The sequence below is a fragment of the Pan troglodytes genome, chromosome 10 (assembly GCF_028858775.2).
Source record: "Pan troglodytes isolate AG18354 chromosome 10, NHGRI_mPanTro3-v2.0_pri, whole genome shotgun sequence".
NCBI lineage: Eukaryota > Metazoa > Chordata > Mammalia > Primates > Hominidae > Pan > Pan troglodytes.
Window position 1 is genome coordinate 138,959,944 of NC_072408.2, and position 21,063 is coordinate 138,981,006.

Genomic DNA, 21,063 nt, shown 5'->3' on the forward strand with positions numbered 1-21,063 from the left:
AACCCATTTTCATGTATGGTGGACTTTATAAAACCTAAGTCTGCTTTCTACTCAGTAAACGTTTAGACATTTTTCTTTTCACATTATTCTCCAGTTACTAAGATTTTGTTTGTTGTCAAATCCACATAAGCCTTCTGTTTTTTGGTGAAGACATATTATAGACTTAGAGTTTTATTTCTTTCCACAAATATTTTGACATTGTCATTTTTGCCTTAGTTTATACAACTATTTTTCTAAGCTCTAGATTTAGTTTTCACATGGATACCTCTGGTGTTTTAATTCTGGCTTCCGCTTTTGGTTAGCAGCTGTGACTTAGATTTCTTATCTACATACTACTTCTGAAGCCTGGTTCTGTTGTGCTGCCTTTAGCAAGTGGTACACAGAAAAGCACTAAACGATGAAAAGATTATTTTTGTTCCTTTCTGTCAAATTCAAAGGCTAATATGGAGGGTTTTTTGAGTTTATTTATGATCACTGGCCAATAGCTCTAAGCTGTGATATCATGTTCTTTGTCATAGAAATTGAAGAGACAGTGGAGAAATACTTATTTTAAAATCAGTGTGATATAAGTGAACACACATTTATACTTCCCATAATTTTTGTCTTCTAATAGCAAATACATATGGGGACTCCAGTACCTGGAGATGTGAATTCCATAAAAATGGAAGCATCTAAGAGGCAGTGAACACTGGCGCCCACAGGTATGTAGCAGTCACCCAGCATGAAGCCAGCCTGCAAACAAAAAGGAAACCATGCAGGCCTTCTAGCAGTGTACTTTTCAACTTTTTTCATTTTAAGTAAGTCAACAAATAGGTACCAAATGGCTTCTGTGGGCTCACGGGGTCACCCCTGTGCCTCCTCTCAGTTCTTGCTTGGAGCGAAGTGACTTTACACTCAGCCATCATTTTGGCCACTTAGTGCCTTGAGCTGGAGGCATGGGAGCGGGCCTGGGGAGGCCACAGGCACTCATGTAGTGGCAGGGCCTGGGCCTCAGCTCTGTGCCCAGGAGCTTCCCCATGCTGGCCAGGCACATCAGAATCTGGCATGTGGGTGTCCCCGAACTCACTGTCCAGCCACCCCCCTTGATGGCAGGATCCCTGGGAGCAGGCCACTTGGCAGTGGGCATGGACTCAGAGCAAAGCAAGATGGGTGCCTCAAGAGCTTGGTCCCACCCAGGCCTGAGACTGCCTCCCTTCCTGGTGAGGATCAGAGAGAGGATGTCCTGCCCGCAGTGCGTTCTGTGCTATTTCCGTGTTCTGCACCAGGGATAATGTAGCATGAACTTTGAAGGTGGAACCTGGCTCACTGTGCTGTGATTGGATTTGATGTCACAGATTCTCCTTTGATGTCAGAGGCCTCACCTACAAGTGGGCCATCCTGGGATGGGTTTACAGCACCTGGAGGTGACATCAGGTGTTCCTCTCCAGCAGTTAATGCCGACAGCACAAAGTATCTGTGTGCCGAAGCACCTGGCAGGTACTAGTCCAGGAGTAGGCTATGGGAGCCGGGAGCCAACAGCTCTGAAGCTCTGAGCTCTGAGGCTTTGAAGCTACTGCACACTCTGTCATCTGTTGATTGTTCCTGGGCAGAGTGGGCCCTTGCATCTGTTTATTGACCCAGACCTGGGCACAGGCTGGCGGTGTCTGTGCAGACTCACAGTTTCCCCTACAGGTGATTAAAAACCAAACTATCAAGAGTTTTCATGTATTTTCCTAACTTTTTCCAAGTAGAAGCATTCTCTTTTTCTCTATGATGATCTCAGGCTGTCTTCACATGCACTGTTGTTTGCTCTGTGGGGCCCGTGCTGTGACGCTTGGAGTGCGGGCTGCAGCGTGGTCAGCCCTGCCCTCGCTGGCTCTGGGGATGTGGCCATGTGGTGTCACCTCACCCCTCTCAGTTGTCTCATCTGTAAAATGGGAGCAACAGCGATAATTACACTTCTCAAGTGTGTTCTGGGGACTGACACTGTTACGTCTGTAAGGCGCTGAGCACGGCACCATGTTGTAAGCACGTGTCAGTTAATACCACACTAAAAAATTAATATTCTATAGATTTAATGGCAAGCTTTAATTTTTTTTAACATATCCAACTTTTTCGCTATAAACTTATGGGGTACAGGAGCAGTTTTGTTGCATGGACATACTTCGTGGTGGCAAAGTCTGGGCTTTCAGTGCAGCCGTTATGGGAATAATGTAATCACACCCACTGAGCATCTACCCTCCCCTCACCCTGTACCCTTCCAAGTTTCCAGTGTCTCTCATTCCACACTCTACATCTGTGTGGACGTGTGAGTTAGCTCCCGCTTACGGGTGAGAATGTGCGGTGTTTGTCTTTCTGTGTCCGAGTTGTTTCGCTTAGGATGATGGCCTCTGTTTGCATCCATGTTGCTGCAAAGGACAGTTTCATTCTTTTTTATGGCTGGACAGTATTCCATTGTGTATATATGCACCACATCTTCTTATCCAACTGTCTGTTGATGGGCACTTAGGCTGATTCCGTGTCTTTGCTGTTGTGAACTGTGTTGCAGTAAACATGCGAGCGCAGGTATGACTTCAAGAGAATGATTTATTTCCCTCTGGATACACACCCAGGAGTGGGACTACTGGATTGGACGGTAGTTGTATTTTTAGTTTTTGGAGGAACCTCCATTCTATTTTCCATAGAGGCTATGCTAATTTACACTCCCCCCGACAGTGTGCAGTGTTCCCTGTTCTCCACGTCCTCGCCAGCATCTACTGTTTTTTGTCTTTCTTTAATTTTTGCAAGTTTGCATTGCTTATAGAGTGAGTACACCGTAGTTTTCAAGGAAAACACATCGGCAAATACCGGTACCAGCATATGTATACGTACGTGCCTATCAGTCTGTGCCTAGAGACCCGGGAAACCGGCCCATGATGGTAAGTCACATCCATGCGCTCCTTCAGCAGATATTTACAGAGACTGGCGAGTGGCGAGGCCCGAGTACGCAGAGATGCGTGACCGCCACCCGCTGCCTTTGCCCGGACCGGCTCCCGACCGCTCCCTTCTCTTTATTCAGGTCTTGGCTCCACGGCCCACCTTGGAGAGGCCTTTGCCGCCCCGGCGCCCGCCCTGCGCCGTCATGTTTGCTCTCCCTGGTCCTCAGAGCGCCCACTCCCGTCAGGTCGCCTGTGTCTGAGCCTCCCCGGGGAAGGCAGGGCCTGGCGTGCCCTGCGCTCCTCTCTGCCCTCGGGACAGAAGGTGGCCAGGGAAGGTGGTCCCGTGTCCTCAAGGCAGAGTCCCTCGCAGATGGTGCTGAGGTGGAGAAGCTGCGCTGCTGCTAGAACAGAGTGGGCGCTGCTGACCGCGCCCGCCTGAGGAGAGTTGGTGGCAGAGGCTGCGCCACGTGCACGCCCCGAGGCAGGTGGTCGTCGAGGCCTTCAGGCCGCAGCTGCTGGGCAGGGTGTGAGCCAGGAGCATTGCGGCTGCGGGGCGGGCAGGTGGGCCGGGCCTGGGGAGTCACCATCCAGGAGCACGGAGCCCCCGGAGCAGAGGGCACGGCCATCGCCTTCTCCCAGCGTGGGGGCTGGGAGGCGAGTTGTGCGGTTGCAGATCACCAGAGGAGGAAAAGCGCGCCCAGAGGCGGGAGCCCTCCAGTCACAGGCCAGCGCAGGTGAGGGCGCCCTCCAGTCACAGGGCAGCTAGAGGCAGGCACCCTCCAATCACAGTCCAGCACAGGGGAGGGCACCCTCCAGTCACAGGCTAGCGCAGGTGAGGGCGCCCTCCAGTCACAGGGCAGCTAGAGGCAGGCACCCTCCAATCACAGTCCAGCACAGGGGAGGGCACCCTCCAGTCACAGGCCAGCGCAGGGCAGGGCGCCCTCCAGTCGCAGGCCGGCGCCCTCCAATCAAAGGCAGCACAGAGGCAGGCACCCTCCAGTCACAGGCCAGAACAGGGGAGGGCACCCTCCAGTCACAGGCCAACGCCCTCCAATCACAGAGCAGCCAGAGGCAGGCACCCTCCAATCACAGGCTGTGGCATTGTCCGCCCTCATCTGCCGGTGAGAGTTCTCTCGAGTGGGAGGAAGGAGGTCCCTTCAGGACCATGGGCCTGAAAAGGAATGATGGGGCCAAATTGATAGTTTAGCCACTGCCTAGATTCTAGAGATTTCCATCTTTTTTGGTTGTAAAATGTAAAATCAAATCTTTTATATTGGCTGTGTTTAGGACTGGAACAACTACTGTAAAAATGATTTTTTTAAAACCTGTTCTTGAAGGTTGCGGCGGCTCAGCCTGGAATCCCAGCACTTTGGGAGGCCGAGGTGGGCGGATCACCTGACGTCAGGAGTTTGAGACCAGCCTGGCCAACATGCAGAAATCCCGTCTCTACAAAACATACAAAAATTAGCCGGGCGTGATGGCGCGCGCCTGTGATCCCAGCTACTCGGGAGGCTGAGGCACAAGGATCGCTTTGAGCGCAGGGGTCAAGGCTGCAGAGACAAGGCTGTGATTGCTCCACTGCATGCCAGCCTGGGTGATGGGGTGAGCCCTTATTTCGAAAATAATAATAATGATTCAAACGTTACTCCTTGGAGTTCTTCCGGTTGGCTTTTGTTTTACCATTTGAAGCCACAGCTCAGTGGCATGAAGCACGTTCACGTTGCTGTGCAGCTGTCACCTGCGTCCACCTCCAGAAGATTTCCACCCTCCCAAACGGAAACGCTGCCCCCGTGAAACACGGATGCCCCGCCCCTCCCCTGGGCAGCCCCGCTCCGCTTGCTGTCCCCATGGCTTTGAGTGCTCTAGGGACCCCATGTCAGTGGGACAGACAGGATCTGCCTGCCCTTCTGTGCCTGGCTCGTGTCACTCAGCGGAAGGTCCTCGGGGCTCATACACGCGGTGGCACGTGGCAGGATTTCCTTCCTCGCTAAGACCTTATTCTCTTTACGCATCATCTGTCAATGGACACCTGGGACATTATTCGGTTTGGGGAGCAGTGGGCTCCCTAATTTCTTAAGGTCGCGTCTCTGTTTTGCTTTGAGATACTGGGAGAGCTGGGCTTGACTTTCTTTGCATTTGCGGGAGGAATGCCCCCCACGCCGCACGCCGCGCAGCTCGCTGGGCAGAGGCAGAGGCAGCAGCAGTACGACCCCTCCACGGGGCCTCCCGTGCAGAACGCCTCCAGCTTGCACACGCCGGGAGGCTGCCCCAGCCGGGGTCTGCGCTGCAGCGTCTTTGCAGGTCTCCCAGCAGCAGGCGACAGAGCCACAAGCACAGCTCCCAGTCCAGGGAAGGACCCAGCCGCCAATCGCAGCGCCGCCACCTTTCCTGCCAGGCCGGCTCTCGGCGCCACCAGGCAGGCTGTTTAGCTCGCGCTCCACCTCCCCACCCAGGAGCAGGCAGCTCCCCAGGCCCGCCAGCCTCTGCCTGCGGCACCATCCCAGGTACCCAAAGGGGCTGCCCTCCAAACCCGGGCACGGGATGAGTCCTGCAGTACCAGAATATTCTCGGTGGTCTGTGCTTCCCCAGGAATCTGTGTTTCCAGTGAGTGTAAAGGACTAGGTCTAACTTCTTCAATGTTTTTCCCCTACTAAGCACTTCTGATGAAATGGTGAGGGCCGTAAGTCAGCGTTCCGGGTAAAGGTTTTAGTGGAATTGAGAACCGAATGCGTTAATGACGGGTTGCTTGCTGCCCTTGAGGGTAACCAGTTATTGCAAACACTCTGCCTCTGTCACCTCGTCTGCCCTCGGCTCCTGCGGGGAGCACCCCTTTCTTTTTTTTTCTTTTCATTTTTTTTTTTTTTATTAGACGGAGTTTCGCTCTGTCGCCCAGGCTGGAGTGCAGTGGCGCGATCTCGGCTCACTGCAAGCTCCGCCTCCCGGGTTCACGCCATTCTCCTGCCTCAGCCTCCCGAGTAGCTGGGACTACAGGCGCCCACCACCATGCCCGGCTAATTTTTTTTGTATAGAGACGGGGTTTCACTATGTTAGCCAGAATGGTCTCTATCTTCTGACCTCGTGATCCGCCCACCTCAGCATCCCAAAGTGCTGGGATTACAGGTGTGAGCCACCGCGCCCGGCCAGCAGCACCCCTTTCCATCTGCTCCATGCAGACAAGCAGCACCCCCTCAGCAAGTCACAAAGCTGCCTCTCCAGGTGCATTCAGACCTGCAGGTGTGGCTGTGGCCATGGTGTCCAGAGCCCAGAGTACAGCACCACCTGCCCCGCCCCATCCCCCACCAGGCCCTATGGCCATAGAGAGCCCTTAGGACAAGATTGCAGAGCAGATGAAGCTGGTGAGAGAGCTCAGTTATCTGCGAAAGAAGTTGCTTTTGCTACAAGCTGTTTAAATTAGAAGTTGAAATGTTTCTCAATATAATATGGCAGATGGTAAAGGCATCTGAAAAACTGGCCATGGCTACTTCTCTGGTGATTCTTTGGCACCAGCCTACTCAGATTCTAGAGCAGGGGGCATCTGGGGTGTGTGCACAGCATCTGGGAACTGCAGGTTCCCCCACCAGCACCCAGTGTGGGCTGTACTGGGGACCGCCGGGAAACCGCCTTCCCTCATTCAGGTCCTTAATCTGAGCCCGTGACAAAGGGGCTGGGGTCTCTGTCTTCACAGTTGATGGGCTGCTCCTGTCTTTCAGGAGAACCAGGTGCATCAGCGCATTGCGGAGCTGAGGAAAGCAGGTCTGTGGTCCCAGAGGCGTCTGCTGAAGCTGCAGGAGGCCCCACGGCCCAAGTCCCACTGGGACTGTCTGCTGGAGGAGATGCAGTGGATGGCCACAGACTTTGCCCAGGAGAGGTGGAAGGTGGCCTCTGTGAAGAAGGTGGGTTGGAATAGTACTTTGTGGAAATCACATCGTGAAAGAGAATTGAAGAAGTAATTATATTATGTAAAAGAAAATTTCTAAATTTAATATGGCCAATTTAATGTTTGAGTTTTCATCACTAACTCTAAGACTTTAACTGACTGTAAGTCTTTTTTTTTTTTTTTTTGAGACGGAGTCTCACTCTGTCACTCAAGCTGGAGTTCAGTGGCTCAATCTCGGCTCACTACAACTTCTGCCTCCCAGGTTAAATGGACTCTCCTGCCTCAGCCTCCTGAGTAGTGAGGATTACCGGCACCTGCCACCATGCCCAGCTAATTTTTTGTATTTTTAGTAGAGATGGGGTTTTGCCATGTTGGCCAGGCTGATCTCGAACTTCTGACTTCAAAGTGATCCATCTGCCTCGGCCTCCCAAAGTGCTGGGATTACAGGCATGACCCACCACCCCCGGCCATGTGGACAATTTCATACCAACTGGCATTTCATGTCTGGCCATGGCACCGTCTAAACTGAGAAGGATTATCTTGAATTATGTTTGCATAGAAAGCCCTGTGATAATTGTGGTTCATGTTTCATCTGGACTTTATTGCCCATTAACATAAGTGTCTTTGACTGACAGTAAAGGGATATTTTCTAGGGGAATATTCATTTTACTTTTTATTATTGAATATTATTAGAATTGTTGCTTGAAGCAGTATCATGAATGGATACTAAAAATGGAAAAATAGACTTTCTTTGGAATTCTCCAGAATTAAATATGTATATCTAGTAAAAAACAAGATGTTTCCATATTACTGTGTGCGTGGAGACCCTCACAGACAATGTGGCGATTGTCTTCAGATGGTCAGAGCTGTGGCCCGGCAGCTGCAGGACAGGACGCGCAGGGAGGCCGGGGCCAGGAGGGAGGAGCCGAGCAGGCTGAAGCAGACGTCACCTGTACTACCAGAGAAATCGAGCGTCCCTGGTCTAGTACTGCGCAGGTAAACACACGTTTCCTCTACAACTTGCCCTCAAGTTTTCACTCGGGAGCTAATGATTTTATATTTTAATTCATGATTTTCTTTTAGATCGTAGATTATCTTTTAGATAGTAGAAATTAAGCTGCAAATTGAATTTCAAGAGAAACAAAAAAAGACATTAAATTTGAATAAATATTCAAAAAGAGGTAACCAACTAAGTTAATATAGTGTACTTATTCAAATAGTCGTCATGTTATAGCCCACTGCCAAGGTGAACTGTTAGAATTCATTGTTATGCTCCTGTGCTTTGTGACATGGCATAATGAGACTGAAGCCCTGAAAACATTATGAATTATGTCTTTGTAGGTAAAGATTCCAGCATCTTTGAAGCAAGTGCTCCACTGGAAAATAAAAGCGACGTGGTGAGTGTTTTCTTTGTGATGTCAGAACTTCATGTTCCGGGTGAGGGGCTTCAGGGTGCCCGTGTCCTTGCCGGGGGGCTCCGGTCTCCAGTCTCCTCAGCATTTCCCTCTGGTCTCCCTCCAGAGAGGACAGATCTACTCACGATCTTTGGGACCACCCAGAAAGGGTCAATTTCAAAATCGAATTTTCTCAGGATGACTTCAAATCAAAACAGAAACGTGTGGTCTTGCCTTTGGTTTTTCCGCCCGAACTGCCTTTTGGCTTTGCCGTGTGGGGACCGGGCACCTCGACTGTCCTCTGTGTCCTGTGATGGGGCAGGTTACGCCATGTCTGATCAGTAGGACAGCGTCCCTTGGGTTCACACCCTTTATCTGCAATTCTAAAACTCTAAAAGCTCAGACAGCAGAAAGGTTTTGCTCACTCAGTTTGCAGCAAACCTGACCCACACTGAGGCCAGGCCAGCCCCGCGGTCCTGGTGGGTGAGTGTGTCTGGGTGCTATTGCTGTGGAAACGTCGGCGTGTTTGGTCATGGCTGCCAGATGCCGTCCCTAACACTTTCCCATGCTTATTTGACTTATGTCATTACCTTACTTCTCTGAAACAGTCTGAATTCCAAACCCTGTGTGGCCCTAAGTATTTTGGATAAGGGACTATGTACCTATAATATAAATAAGCCATATTATTTACAATGATGAGTTTCTGAATGTTCACTTTTTTTTATTTTTGGAGACAGAGTCTTGTTCTGTCACCCAGGCTTTGGAGTACCACAGTGTGATCTTGGCTCACCGCAGCCTCCGCATCCTGGGTTCAAGCGATTCTCCTGCCTCAGCCTCCTCGGTAGCTGGGACTACAGGCATGAGCCACCAGATCCAACTAATTTTTTGTATTTTTAGTAGAGACAGGGTTTCACCATGTTGGCCAGGCTGGTCTTGAGCTCCTGATCTCAGGTGATCTGCCCGTCTCACCCTCCCAAAGGGCTGGGATTACAGGTGTGAGCCACTGTGCCCAGCCAGAATATTCACTTTTAAATATCGGTGTGTATTCAGGTGACTTGGGCTTAAAAAAAAAAAAGAAAAAACCCTTATGGGATTTTATATTTAGAAGTTCTGTCAGTTGAAATATGAACCTGTATCTGTTGTTGCAGTGGTAGAAGGCTGTAGCACAATGAATGATTATTGTGAAAGCTGGTAATTTTGTGCCCACAAATAATTGTCAAGAACTTTCTAATAATAAAATACAGAAATAGATTAATAGTTGCTACAAACATAAAGAGAGACTCCATGGTAGAACACTTTAGGAAGCACATTTTATCTTTTTTGAACCAACATGTATTTCCAAACATGTAAGTAATAATATCAAGCGTGGTGGGAAGATTGGATTGGAGGCTGATTCTGATCTGTGTGTTGGAATGGACTGTGGCATTCACAGCATTGAGCAAAATCATCTTCAAGGACAGCGTTTAATTCTGTTGTTGACAAGTCTTTTAAGAAAAAGTACTAGTTTGGGAATTTTTCACAGATACAAATAAGCTTGACCCCTAAATTTAAAATATTATTTAAAAAATAAAATGTCAGATTTATTCATCTGTCACAGAGTTTATTCTGTTGATGGTAATATTGGCTTTGGCTAATCAGAGATTTCGACATGCAGGCATCCAGCTGAAATGTGACTTGGTGCACCCCTATGATGTGAGTCTGTGCTGTATTTAAGAAAAGATTTTACCCCATGTGTACTAAAAATAAACTTAGTCGGGCATGGTGGCATGCGCCTGTAGTCCCAGCTACTCGGGAGGCTGAGGCAGGAGAATCGCTTGAACCCGGGAGGTGGAGGTTGCAGTGAGCTGAGATCGCACCACTGCACTCCAGCCCGGGCGACAGAGTGAGACTCTGTCTCAAAAAAAAAAGAAAGAAAAGAAAAAGATTTTAAACATCCACTTTATATGCTTTATCTTTCAAATTTAATGGCTAAATTTAAAATACATATACCGGGTGCAGTGGCTCATACCTATAGTCCCAGCGCTTTTCTACCCATTCACTCACCCACCCACCCATTCATCCATCCATCTACCCACCTGTCTGTCCATCCATCCATCCATTCACCCACCTACCTGTCTACCTACTCATCTGTCCCTCCATTCATCCACTCACCCACCCATCCACCGATCCACCTACCAACTTGTCCATCCACCCACCCACCTATCCATCCACTCATCCATCTATCCATTCATCTACCCATCTACTTTTCCATCCATCTATTCATTCATGCATCCATCCACCTATCCTTCTGTCTACTCATCCATTCACCCACCGACCCACCCATCCATATATCCATCCATCCACCCACACACCCACCCACTCAGCCAGCCATCCCGTCCATTCATTCATCCATCCATCCACCCCATCCGGCCATCCATCTATCCACCTACTCATCTGTCCATCCATCTACCCATCCATCCACCCATCTTCTTATCTACCCATCCATCCATCCGTCCATTTTTAATCACCTGCTCAAAGTGGAAAACCAACACGTGCCCCTAGGAACTCACAGTCCTGGTGGTGAGTATCGGAAAGCACAGGGAAAGGAGTGCCTGACCTGGGAGAATGGAGGTCATGCTGAGTCTTCAGAGCAAATAGGAAGTTCCTGGGTGGTTACGGGGGAGGGAAAGTCACGGCAGCAGGAGTAGCGCACACGTCACATGCATGTGACAGGGAGCAGTGCAGTGCATTCAGGAAGCTCGGGGCTGTGTGGTGAGGACTCAGAACGCAGGGAGAAGGCGGCACAGGCCCAGAGGATGAGGGGCTGTGGGTCAGAGAATGGTGGGAACCTCCCCAAATCCCAAGTTCCCCGAGGCCAGCCCAGGGCCAGCCTTGTGTGCGGGTGTTTCTGAGGATGGTGCGTCTCTGCATGAGCCTTGTGTGTCATGTGCAAGAGTGTGTGTTGTGTCCTATGCGTGGGAGGGAGCTGCCGGCGGTGCATTTGTGGGGGCCGAGGGCCAGTCAGGATGTGCCGTTAGAACCACGTGGCTCCTGAAAGCAAGCCCGTGATACCAGAGATACCTGGTAGTAGCATCTATATCTGATTAGCTGTACATCTCTTGACAGTCTTTTTAAAAGCATGAGTGAAGAAAGACATAAACTTCCGGATTTGCGTAAGTGAGCTTGCCAACTAAGGAAACACATGAGTATTATCTGTATCTTCAGGAGCACTTGATTAGACTCCAGAAACAGAAACTGCAGCTGCTCCCACCACCCCCACCACCGCAGGCCCTCCCCGGGGCGCAGCCAACCACACAAGTGCAAGTGCAGCCATCACCCCCCACCACAGCAGAGCCCCCAGCTCACCACGGTCACGGCCCCGAGACCCAGAGCCCTGTTGATGGGCACCACCATGGCCAACCTCCAGGTAGCCCGGCTTGTAAGCGTTCGGTCATCATTGCTTTTTTTTTGCTTTTTTTTTTTTTGAGAAGGAGTTTCGCTCTTGTTACCTGGGCTGGAGTGCAATGGCCCAATCTTGGCTCATTGCAACCTTCCCCTCCTGGGTTCAAGTGATTCTCCTGCATCAGCCTCCCCATTAGCTGGGATTACAGGCATGCACCACCACGCCCGGCTAATGTTGTATTTTTAGTAGAGACCGGGTTTCACCACGTTGGCCAGGCTGGTCTCGAACTCCTGACCTCAGGTGATCCACCCACTTTAGCCTCCCAAAGTGCTGGGATTACAGGTGTGAACCACCACACCTGGCCTCATCATTGTTTTTAATACCTGAGGGGGGCTGATGATTTCAACCCCTGAGGAAGGATAACGCGGTGTGACAGGGCAGGGCATGTGTGATCCTTGTTTCTTGTTATTTAGACTCGAGTTTCCACCTCCCACCTGCAAGGCCCAAGACTGATGTCAGCGCTGACGTACCAGATGGCCCAGGTTGCTGTGGCCACGCCTCCTGTGGTGTCTGTCCTGGCAGTTGTGGTGCTGTCAGCCAGGGTCACAGTGCTTCCATCAACGCAACGGGATCAGTGTTGTGATAAGGCAGCTGCAAAAAGCGGCAGGTAGGCAGCCACCTTCGCCTCACCAAACTCGAAACAACTCACTTGAGTGAGTTGCATCAAACCTTTCTAAATTTCTCATTCTAGAAGTTGCTGAGTTGTTCTGCCATGTGTTAACTTTTTTTTCTTATCAGTAAAATCTTTTATTTGGTTTATATTTCAAATGTAATTTAAAAAGTCTATAAGCCAGGAAATTCGATAATATGAAAGCAGGGAGAAACTAAGTCGCACCATTTAGCTAAGCTCAGGGACAAAGTTCATTTATAATAAATCAAACATTTGATTTTTTTCATGCCATCAGTTGTACTTAAACATATCCATCATATTTCAGTTGCAAAAGATGGTGAAGAACTCAAGCTGAAGAGGTGTCTGCTGAATTTTGTTGCTTCGGTAGGAGCTTTTCACCATCAGTTTTTAGAAAGTACGCATGACTCTCCTTCTGTTGATATCTCTCTTGATTTGGCAAAGAGTACAAGGAGGACCGCAAAGGGTTGCCATATAATCATCACAAATAGATCCAGGGATACCATATCAGGTCCTGTAGAGTCCTCATTGCGACGCTTGCTCCACACAGCATTCATTCATATCAGCTGCAACTTGACACCCAAGGCACGGGAGACAATACGTGCCACAGAGACAGACTCCACAGTCGCTGAAGCAGTCACACATGCCTGTCTGCCAGTTGGAGTTCTGGGGTGCCGGACCGAGACCGACTCCCACAACGACCATCAGCACCTCATGTGTTAATTTTTTAAGACACCTAATTAGAGCCTCATTCCTTGCACCTCCCCCTTTTAAGCAAATGGAGCAGAGGCCGCTGTACCCCCCAGCGAGAGCTGCTTGCCTCTATTAAGGGGAGATGCGGCATGGGCGTTATTTCTCCTTTTTAAGGCAGCAGGCACTTCCTTTACCGTCATTGCCAGGCAGGTTACTCCTCTGAGCAAATCAGCGGCAATGATGAGTGTGAGATGCAGATCCTTGTCCATGCGCGCTTCGTGTGTCCTGCGTGCTGTCTCTCTGCTGTCACCACAGGGGGCCAGATTGGCTGTGCAGCCTCTGCACATGCAGCAGCTCCGAAAGCTGAAACACCACCAGCAGCAAAAAGCTGTGCAGCCCTCGGCCGCCCCAGGCCTGCTGCTGCACAGCGGAAGGTAAGTGGCCACTGGGCTTTGTGGGAGCTGCATCTCACACTCATCAATCAGGGCCCTTAGGCCAGAGTGGGGCTGGACTGAGCCCCTTCCTTTTGGAGGCAGCCATTAAACAGAGCTGAGGAGGCTCCCTGCATGGGCTTCTGGAGGCGGGGAGGGGCCGAGTGTCAAGGAACTCTGACCCTGTAATTTTTACATATATTTGCTCTCTAGGGGAGAGCTTGCTTTGCTGTATAGTATAATTTTTCAAACATATTTACAATGATTTCTGTGAAAAATCACTCTGACAAGGACTTCTATTTCTGGTAATATGGTAGATGAGAGAACCTGAAAATCTATCTCAACAGAACGTCTAAAAATGCCTGATTTTCAAAAAGTGCCAGATAAAATATATAAAACCGTGAATGAGTCTGCAGGATAGTGAGTCTAGAAATCAGGCGAGGGCTGAAGTCTAAGGAGGTAGTTCTGTGCTAAAGACACTCTATGGCCTGGGTCCCCATGGACCCAGATGACCTAGAACTTTGAGGTAAGTTTGGGGAGCAGTCTGGAGAAGCCTTGGGCCCAGGGAGGGGCAGAACCAAATTGGAGACCCCCATATAAGGCTGGGCTCACAGAGGGATACAGCAAACACTACCAGGAAATGATGAAGTGGGCAAACTACTACTCTAACCTTCACTGCAGAAACAGTATCTCACTTGGCCATGGCTGTGGATGGAACATCTTTAAAAAGTCTCTCCTATAAATTTATGGCCCCTGGCTAGCACTCTCCATCACAGGTATAGGGCCAACATTCATATTATTTACATGTTCAAAAGAACTGCAAACTGTGACTTTTAATTGCAAGCATATCTGGAGCTATAGTGCCCCCAGGCCTCTGGTAGAAAGAAATGTATGTCCTTGCAGGAGGAACCCCCAACCCAGGCCTCAAGGAATTCCAGCCAGCAGGATCCCTAGACTATAAGCTCATAGTGGAAAATCACAGCACACACAAGAGAAGGGGCCTCAGAAGTTATGGCCAAAAGAAGCACACCTGCAAAGACTCAGATGTTAGAATAGGAAATGCAAATATGTTTAATGTGTTTGAAGAAACAAAGGAGAAGCTAAAAAGCATGAATAAGAAGCAAGACAGTATCAGAGGCTAAGCAGATAATAAATGAACCAAATAGAACCTCTAAAAATGAAAAATGTAATAATTGAAATTCAAAACTTAATGGAAGTAATCTTGATCCCTACCTCACACCCCATAGAAAATTAACTCAATGAATCATAGACCCAAACATAAAATTCAAAACTATGAAACCTAGGAAAAAAGTTTTGTGACTATAGGTTAAGTAAACATTTCTTAGATATGACACCAAAAATAGAGCCTACAAAAGGAAAAAATTGGCAAGTCATACTTTAATAAAATTAAACCTTCTTGCTATGTGAAAACCATTGTTTAGAGAATGAAAAGACAAGTTACCAGGAGAAAACCTTTGCCAGTCATGTAGCTGATTAAGGACGTGTAACCAGAACATACAAAAAACTGTCAAAGCTTACTAATACAAAAACAACTTATTTTGTACAGTGGGCAACAGATTTGAGCAGACACTCCACCAAAGAAGCTCTCTAGGTGGCAAATAAGCACTGTCCTCTGGGAAATGCAAATAAAAATCACAATGAGAAACTACTGCACACCCGTGAGAATGCCTTTAAAAAAAAAAGACAAGACCAAAACCAAGTGTTAGTGAGGGTGTGGAACAACAGAAATTCTCATACCTTGTTGGTGGAACTACAAGATAGTGGAGCCCTCTGGAATCAGTTTGGCAGTTTCTTATAAAATAAAACAATCATTTACTGTATGACCCAGCAATCCCGCCCCTCATTCTTTATACCAGAGAAATGAAGACATATGTCCACACAATAACCAAATACTGTAACCACAATGAAAAATGATGCAAGTGTTCACAGAAGCTTTATTCATTTACCTAAAACTGAAAGCAACCCAGACACTCTTCAACTGGCCAATGGGTAAACAAACGGCAGCCCACCAGTTCCATAAAACAGCACTCAGCAGGAGACAGGACTGGGCCACTGATGCTGGGGGCAGCAGGGATAAGCCTGAAATGTCTTATGCAGAGTGAAAGAGGCCACACTTAGAAGGCTGCAGTTTTTGTTTTTATATATGACATTCTGGAAAAGGCAACACTATAGCGACAGAGAAGAGCTCTGCGGTCACGAGGGGCTGGGGCGGTGGAAGGACTGACTTTCAAAGGGACAAGAGGGAATTCTTGGGGGCTGTGGAAAGATTCTGTATCTTGATGCTGATGGTTGTTACATGGCTGTGTGCATTGATCAAAACTGAAGTATGCATCAGAAACAGCGACTTGGACTGTATGTAAATTATACTGCAGTTTTTTTGTTTCTTTGTTTGTTTGTTTTTGAGACGGAGTCTGGCTGTGTTGCCCAGGCTGGAGTGGAGTGATATCGGCTCACTGCAAGCTCTGCCTCCCAGGTTCATGTCATTTTCCTGCCTCAGCCTCCCAAGTAGCTGGGACCACAGGTGTCCACCACCATGCCTGGCTAATTTTTTTGTATTTTTAATAGAGACAAGGTTTCACCGTGTTAGCCAGGGTGGTCTCGATCTCCTGACCTTGTGATCTGCCCACCTCGGCCTCCCAAAATGCTGGGATTACAGGCATGAGCCACCGTGCCCAGCCTATACTGCAGTTTTAAAAAACTTAATGGAAGGGTTAAACAATACATTAGATAATTTGTGAGCTGCAGAGAGATCTGGAGAAATAATCATGGTAGCATGAGACTAGCAAACAAGACAAAGAAGACAGGCTGGCTGCAGTGCTCAGGCCTGTAACCCCAGCACTTTGGGAGGCCAGTGTGGGTGGCTTGTTTGAGCCAAGCAGTTCAAGACCAGTCTGAGCAACAGAGCGAGGCCCTGTCTCTGCAAAAAAATAAGAAAAGAAGAGGGAGGGGTGAGAAAATCTCACATTCAACTGAGTTCCAGAAGAGAATGAAAAAAGAAAATATTCAAAGAGTGGATGGCTGAGAATTTTCCAGAATGGGTTTAACTTACCAGTCTAAAGACTGAAGAAATACAACAAGTCCCTAGCGGGATACAGACAAAGATACCTGTGCCTGACACATCTGGGCAAACTGTGGCACTCAAAGCAGATGAGAAAACCATGAAAGAATCCAGGAGGAAAACAGATTTCTCACGAAGAAAAGGCGATTCCATGGACAGCTCCCTTCTTAGTAGGAACTGTGGAAACCAGAAGTAGCTTTAAAGTGCTGGGATAAAACTGTCTTTCAAGGGTAAGAGTGAAAACAAAGACATACTCAGACAAAAACTGAAAACATTTACCACAAACAAACTCACCTTAAGAAGGCAAATGGCCCTCGATGTGGAAAGCAAAGCTCAGGGGACAGAGGGTGTGCTGAAGAGTTGGCGGTGATGCTCCCTGGAGGGTCCCCCCAGGGCCAAGGGGGGGCCTGGGAGCCGTGCATGGTGAGACTGGAGTGTGAGCTTGAGGACAGCAAGAATCAGACGACCACCCCAGGCTGCCAGGGTGTGGCTCAGCCTATCTGCCCCTCACGCTGAGCTGCACAGATGCAAAGACCTTCCAAACACAGTCACGAGGCCTTAGGAACGTCTCCAGAGCTTCCATCATCATCCGGGTCTCCTCGTCAGCTGCTGCCTGGTGAGGGCTCTGCCAGAGGACAGCCCTGAGTGCTGCTATCAAGGCTGAGGAGGCCACCCCCACGTGCCACCCACGAAGCTGCCTGCAGGCCGGGAGGCTTCTCTTCTGGCTTCAGCCACATGTGAAGGAGAACCTGTCAAGCTCCAGCTGATGAAGTCTTCAGAAGGGCTCAGAGTCAAGCGGCAGAACTCCTGGTGCCATCTGCTTAATTACGGGCGTGGGTTTTCCTCAGTGTTTTGATCTATAAATACGAAAAATAAGAACAGCACCAGTGCTGAATCTATGTCATCCCATGAATGGATGAACTGGTTGAAAAAAAAAATAGCCTGATGTTGGGAGCCAAAAAGGCCGAAGGGATCATGACCAACTCAGCATTCCACTGGAGGCTATATGATCAATCAGCAAACTGTTTATCCTGAATGTAGGATGTGAGTAAAACTCACAGCTGCGCCTGCTGCCAGAAGGTTTGCTGAGGGCGGTCACTCCCTGGCACTGGGGTCCTTGAAGTTATCTACTGGAAAATCTAGCGCCTGTTGTTCGAAGGATGCAGTCTCGCAAGCCTGCTGTGAACCAAACGGCCGACTGCCGATTACCCGACAATCACCGCACTTTGTCGCGATCTCTTTTACCAATAAATATGGAGGGCTGTGTAAAGCTCAGGGCCCTTGTCCACTAGAGGCAAGGTGCCCCCTGACCCCTTCTTTCAAATATACTCTGTCTCTTGTCTTTTATTCCCACGTTCGCCCCCTCTGTTCAGTCCACCAGGGATCGAGGGCGGTTACAAGTGGTGCCCTGAACAGCGACAGAATCGGGCAGTTTACAGCCTGATCCATCTCACTGGGGTTAAATTTCACTTTTCATATTTAGTTATTACCATAGTTTGTAATATGCTTATGTTATGTTGACTATTTGCATACCAATACTAATTGTAATGATTTCTCAGTCGGGGTCATTGTTTTTGAACACCTAGAGCCTTGTGATCAATTTTCGTACCCATTTCTGTTGCACAGAAGTCTGTGGGAGCTGTCAAAGGATTCCAAGCGTAAAATACATTAGGACTAAGTCTGCGGGAGAACGGAATGGAAATACAAAACCAGAATAAGGAGCGTTGTGGAACGTGGGTTGTTAAAGAGCAGCTCGGTTGTGTGGCATTGAGGCGAGGCGGGGAGTGGCTGCCCACGGAGGGTCGGGCTCCTTGGAAGCAGTTTCCAGACTTGCATGGTAGTCCCTGCGGGCTCTGTTCTCATAGCCCAAGGCACAGTTTTGAACAGGAGGCACATGGTGTTCAAAGGCCACTGGTTCGGAATATGAGCAGGGCTTTCGCCTTTTGCCTGCTGGCCCCAGAGCTGTGGGCTTGGTGGGCGGTGATTCTCTCCCACCTGATGGGAAGCGCTGTGACCTGGACCAGGAGCTGTAGGCCCCACCAAGAAGAGAACTGCGAGCAGCAGCAGGTGCATTTTAGAAGGTTCCCTGAGCGGGAGCAAGGCCTCCTTTTCTGCCCAGTCACAGGACAGTGGTACAGAGGCCTTTTCCCTGTCATTTTTGCTGATGGTAGAGTCTCCAGGTGTGGTCCAGGGGAGCTGCTCCCCCAGGGCCGCAGCCCAGAGCAGCCGCCACCCCCGGATGCCTTCCATGAGCCCCGCCGCCCCCAGGCCTTCCTGCAGTGGGCACCTGGTGTTGCCTCCCACCCCTGCCCGGCGCAGCCCCTGGGAGCAGGAGCCGTGGGGAGGGCTGGGCTGCAGTAAGGACGCCTCGTGGGATGTGCCAAACCGCTGCGTGGAGCCTGGGCTGACTTCTCAGGATCTTGGTGCAGCCGGCGTGGCCCTTCCAGGAAGCCGGGCCACCTGGCTCAGAGACGCCAGACCCTGGCCGGCAATGGGGCTGCCAGGGGCGGGGACGCTGGGGGAGCTAGGGGTGTGGGCCACTGTGCTGCCTGCCCCGGCCTGGCGGCCTCTCCGTAGCAGAGCTGAGGCTGGGACGCAGGTGGGGGAGCCTGGATGCGCCTCCTTCCTCAGCCACGGGAGGATGCGGTCCAGGAGCGCAGCGGGGCCCGCGGAGGAGCGCCTTCGGGTGCGGCTCGTCGCTGCCACCCGTACAGTGGTTTCTTTTTATTTCCCACGCCTCGCCACAATGATGTGGACGCCATCAGTGTCAGTGGCAAGGGAGGGCCTTGGGTCAGGGGCGCACTCCTCCAGAACCGGCGCGACGTTCCTCTGAAAGGCCTGAGAGGCCGCTCCGACCCTGGGCTTCTCTCTGCTTATTCAATAAGGTGGGGGAGCGCCCGGGGAGCCGCAGCAGGCAAGCCAGACGCAGGCGGCACACCCCACCCACCATCTCCCCCTGGGGCTAGACGGGCACAGCTGTGCTCTGGTGAGGCTGCGCCCTCCTCCGCTCCCCCACAGCCATCCTTACTCCGCGGGTGTGGACAGTTTTGCTGGCTGTGCCTGCTGCCTGGTTTTGTGCCACCCTCCAGAGACATGGCTGCCACCCTGACCTGGGCGGAGTGTGGGGGTGGTTCTGCCCCCCCCCGGGACGGGGTCTCCTCCTGCGGAGACCGGGCCCAGCTGAGCCTGTGGGTCCACCTCTTGATTGCCCGAGTTTGCATCTATCCAGTGACAAGGACCATCTCCTTGGAGCCGGGGCTGATGGGGGGGGCTATGACAGTTTGAGTGGGGATGGCTGTGGGCCTTCCAGACCCGGGACCCTGCCTGTTACCTGGCAGGTGGACTCACTCTGCCTTCCTTTTTTTTTTTTTTTTTTTTTTTTTTTTTTGAGACAGAGTCTCGTTCTGTCACCCAGGCGGGAGTACAGTGGTGCAATCTTGGCTCACTGCAATCTCCACCTCCCAGGTTCAAGCAATTCTCCCACCTCAGGCTCCCGAGTAGCTGGGATTACAGGCATCTGCCACCACACCTAGCTAATTTTTGTATTTTTAGTAGACATGGGGTTTCACCATGTTGGCCAAGCTGGTCTCGAACTCCTGACCTCAGGTGATCCACCTGCCTCGGTCTCCCAAAGTGCTGGGATTACAGGCATGAGCCACTTGCGGCCAGCCTTGCTCTGCCTTCCTGACAGGGCAGACCTCGCTCCTGGAGGGCCAGACCCGTCCGACTCGCCCTAGAGTCTCCCAGCAACTAGAATGCACAGGGCCATGCGGAACACCCATGTCTGGAAAGGTGAAGGAGGGGTTGGCCGCCCCTCCATGGCTCTGCCGTCTTCCAGCTCTTTCTCTAAGGCCTGTCCTTTGAGTTCATAGATGAATACCCAGCAAGTCACAGTTCAGGCCTAGCAGCCAACCGGCCAACAGCCAAGAGCAGCCTTCCACTGCAGCCCGCCAGGAGAGTGGCCTACCCTCCGCGGCCCACCAGGAAAGCACTGTTTCTGCCGTCCCCCATGTTTCAGGTTCCCGAGGCCATGGGGACCGCGCCAGTGCAGGCCTATATGCAGGTAGGGGCAGCTCACACTGTGCCCCTCCCACATGGCCACACGGGGTCAGGCCAGTGGCTGCTGTGCTCCTTGCTGTCATTATCCTACTTTCAAGACCTACCCCCTTCCTCCGTAGAGGTAAGGAGACGGGAATGTGTGGACAGCTCAGGCCCACACTGCACATTGAAGGTCCCTCCTCCCTATTCTGTGCTCCGTGAAGGTCGCAAAGAGCCCTCGAGGCCCAGCCACGGACGCCTGCCTGAGCCCTCAGCAGCTGGTAGCCCAGCAGGTGAGTGCCCACCATCCTGCCGCCGGCATGGCCCCAGCACACCCCTCAGCCCCCACCCCACCCCCTCTCGCCTGGTCCCCACCATCACCAACAGCTCTGTCCTGTTGCCCCTCCCACCTCTTCGTGTGCTCAGCTGCTGTCCCTCCCACTCCTCTCCCCTCTCACATCTCGAAACTCTGGGGAAGGATCCAGGCCCCCGTGCCACTGTGGAAGGGCCGGGACGGGCCTGCCCAATGCACTGCAGATGCCCTGGTGCCTGCTCCTACCTCCCCGAGTGTGCCCATGGTGCCC

The 21,063-nt window shown here is 50.7% G+C and overlaps 1 protein-coding gene across 1 annotated transcript in view; it reads left to right on the plus strand.

The window, feature by feature from the left end:
• The window catches only part of LOC738562 (putative EP400-like protein), a 47,964-nt gene extending 30,195 nt beyond the window's left edge, over positions 1–17,769 (plus strand). Inside the window, 8 exon segments of the mRNA XM_063786169.1 lie at positions 614–3,631; positions 4,235–4,499; positions 6,608–6,790; positions 7,631–7,770; positions 8,116–8,171; positions 11,373–11,574; positions 12,024–12,217; positions 12,546–17,769. Of these exon segments, the coding sequence (XP_063642239.1) occupies positions 614–650 (37 nt within the window). The 3' untranslated portion in view covers positions 651–3,631; positions 4,235–4,499; positions 6,608–6,790; ... (3 more) ...; positions 12,024–12,217; positions 12,546–17,769.
• Positions 17,770–21,063: the final 3,294 nt, after the last annotated feature.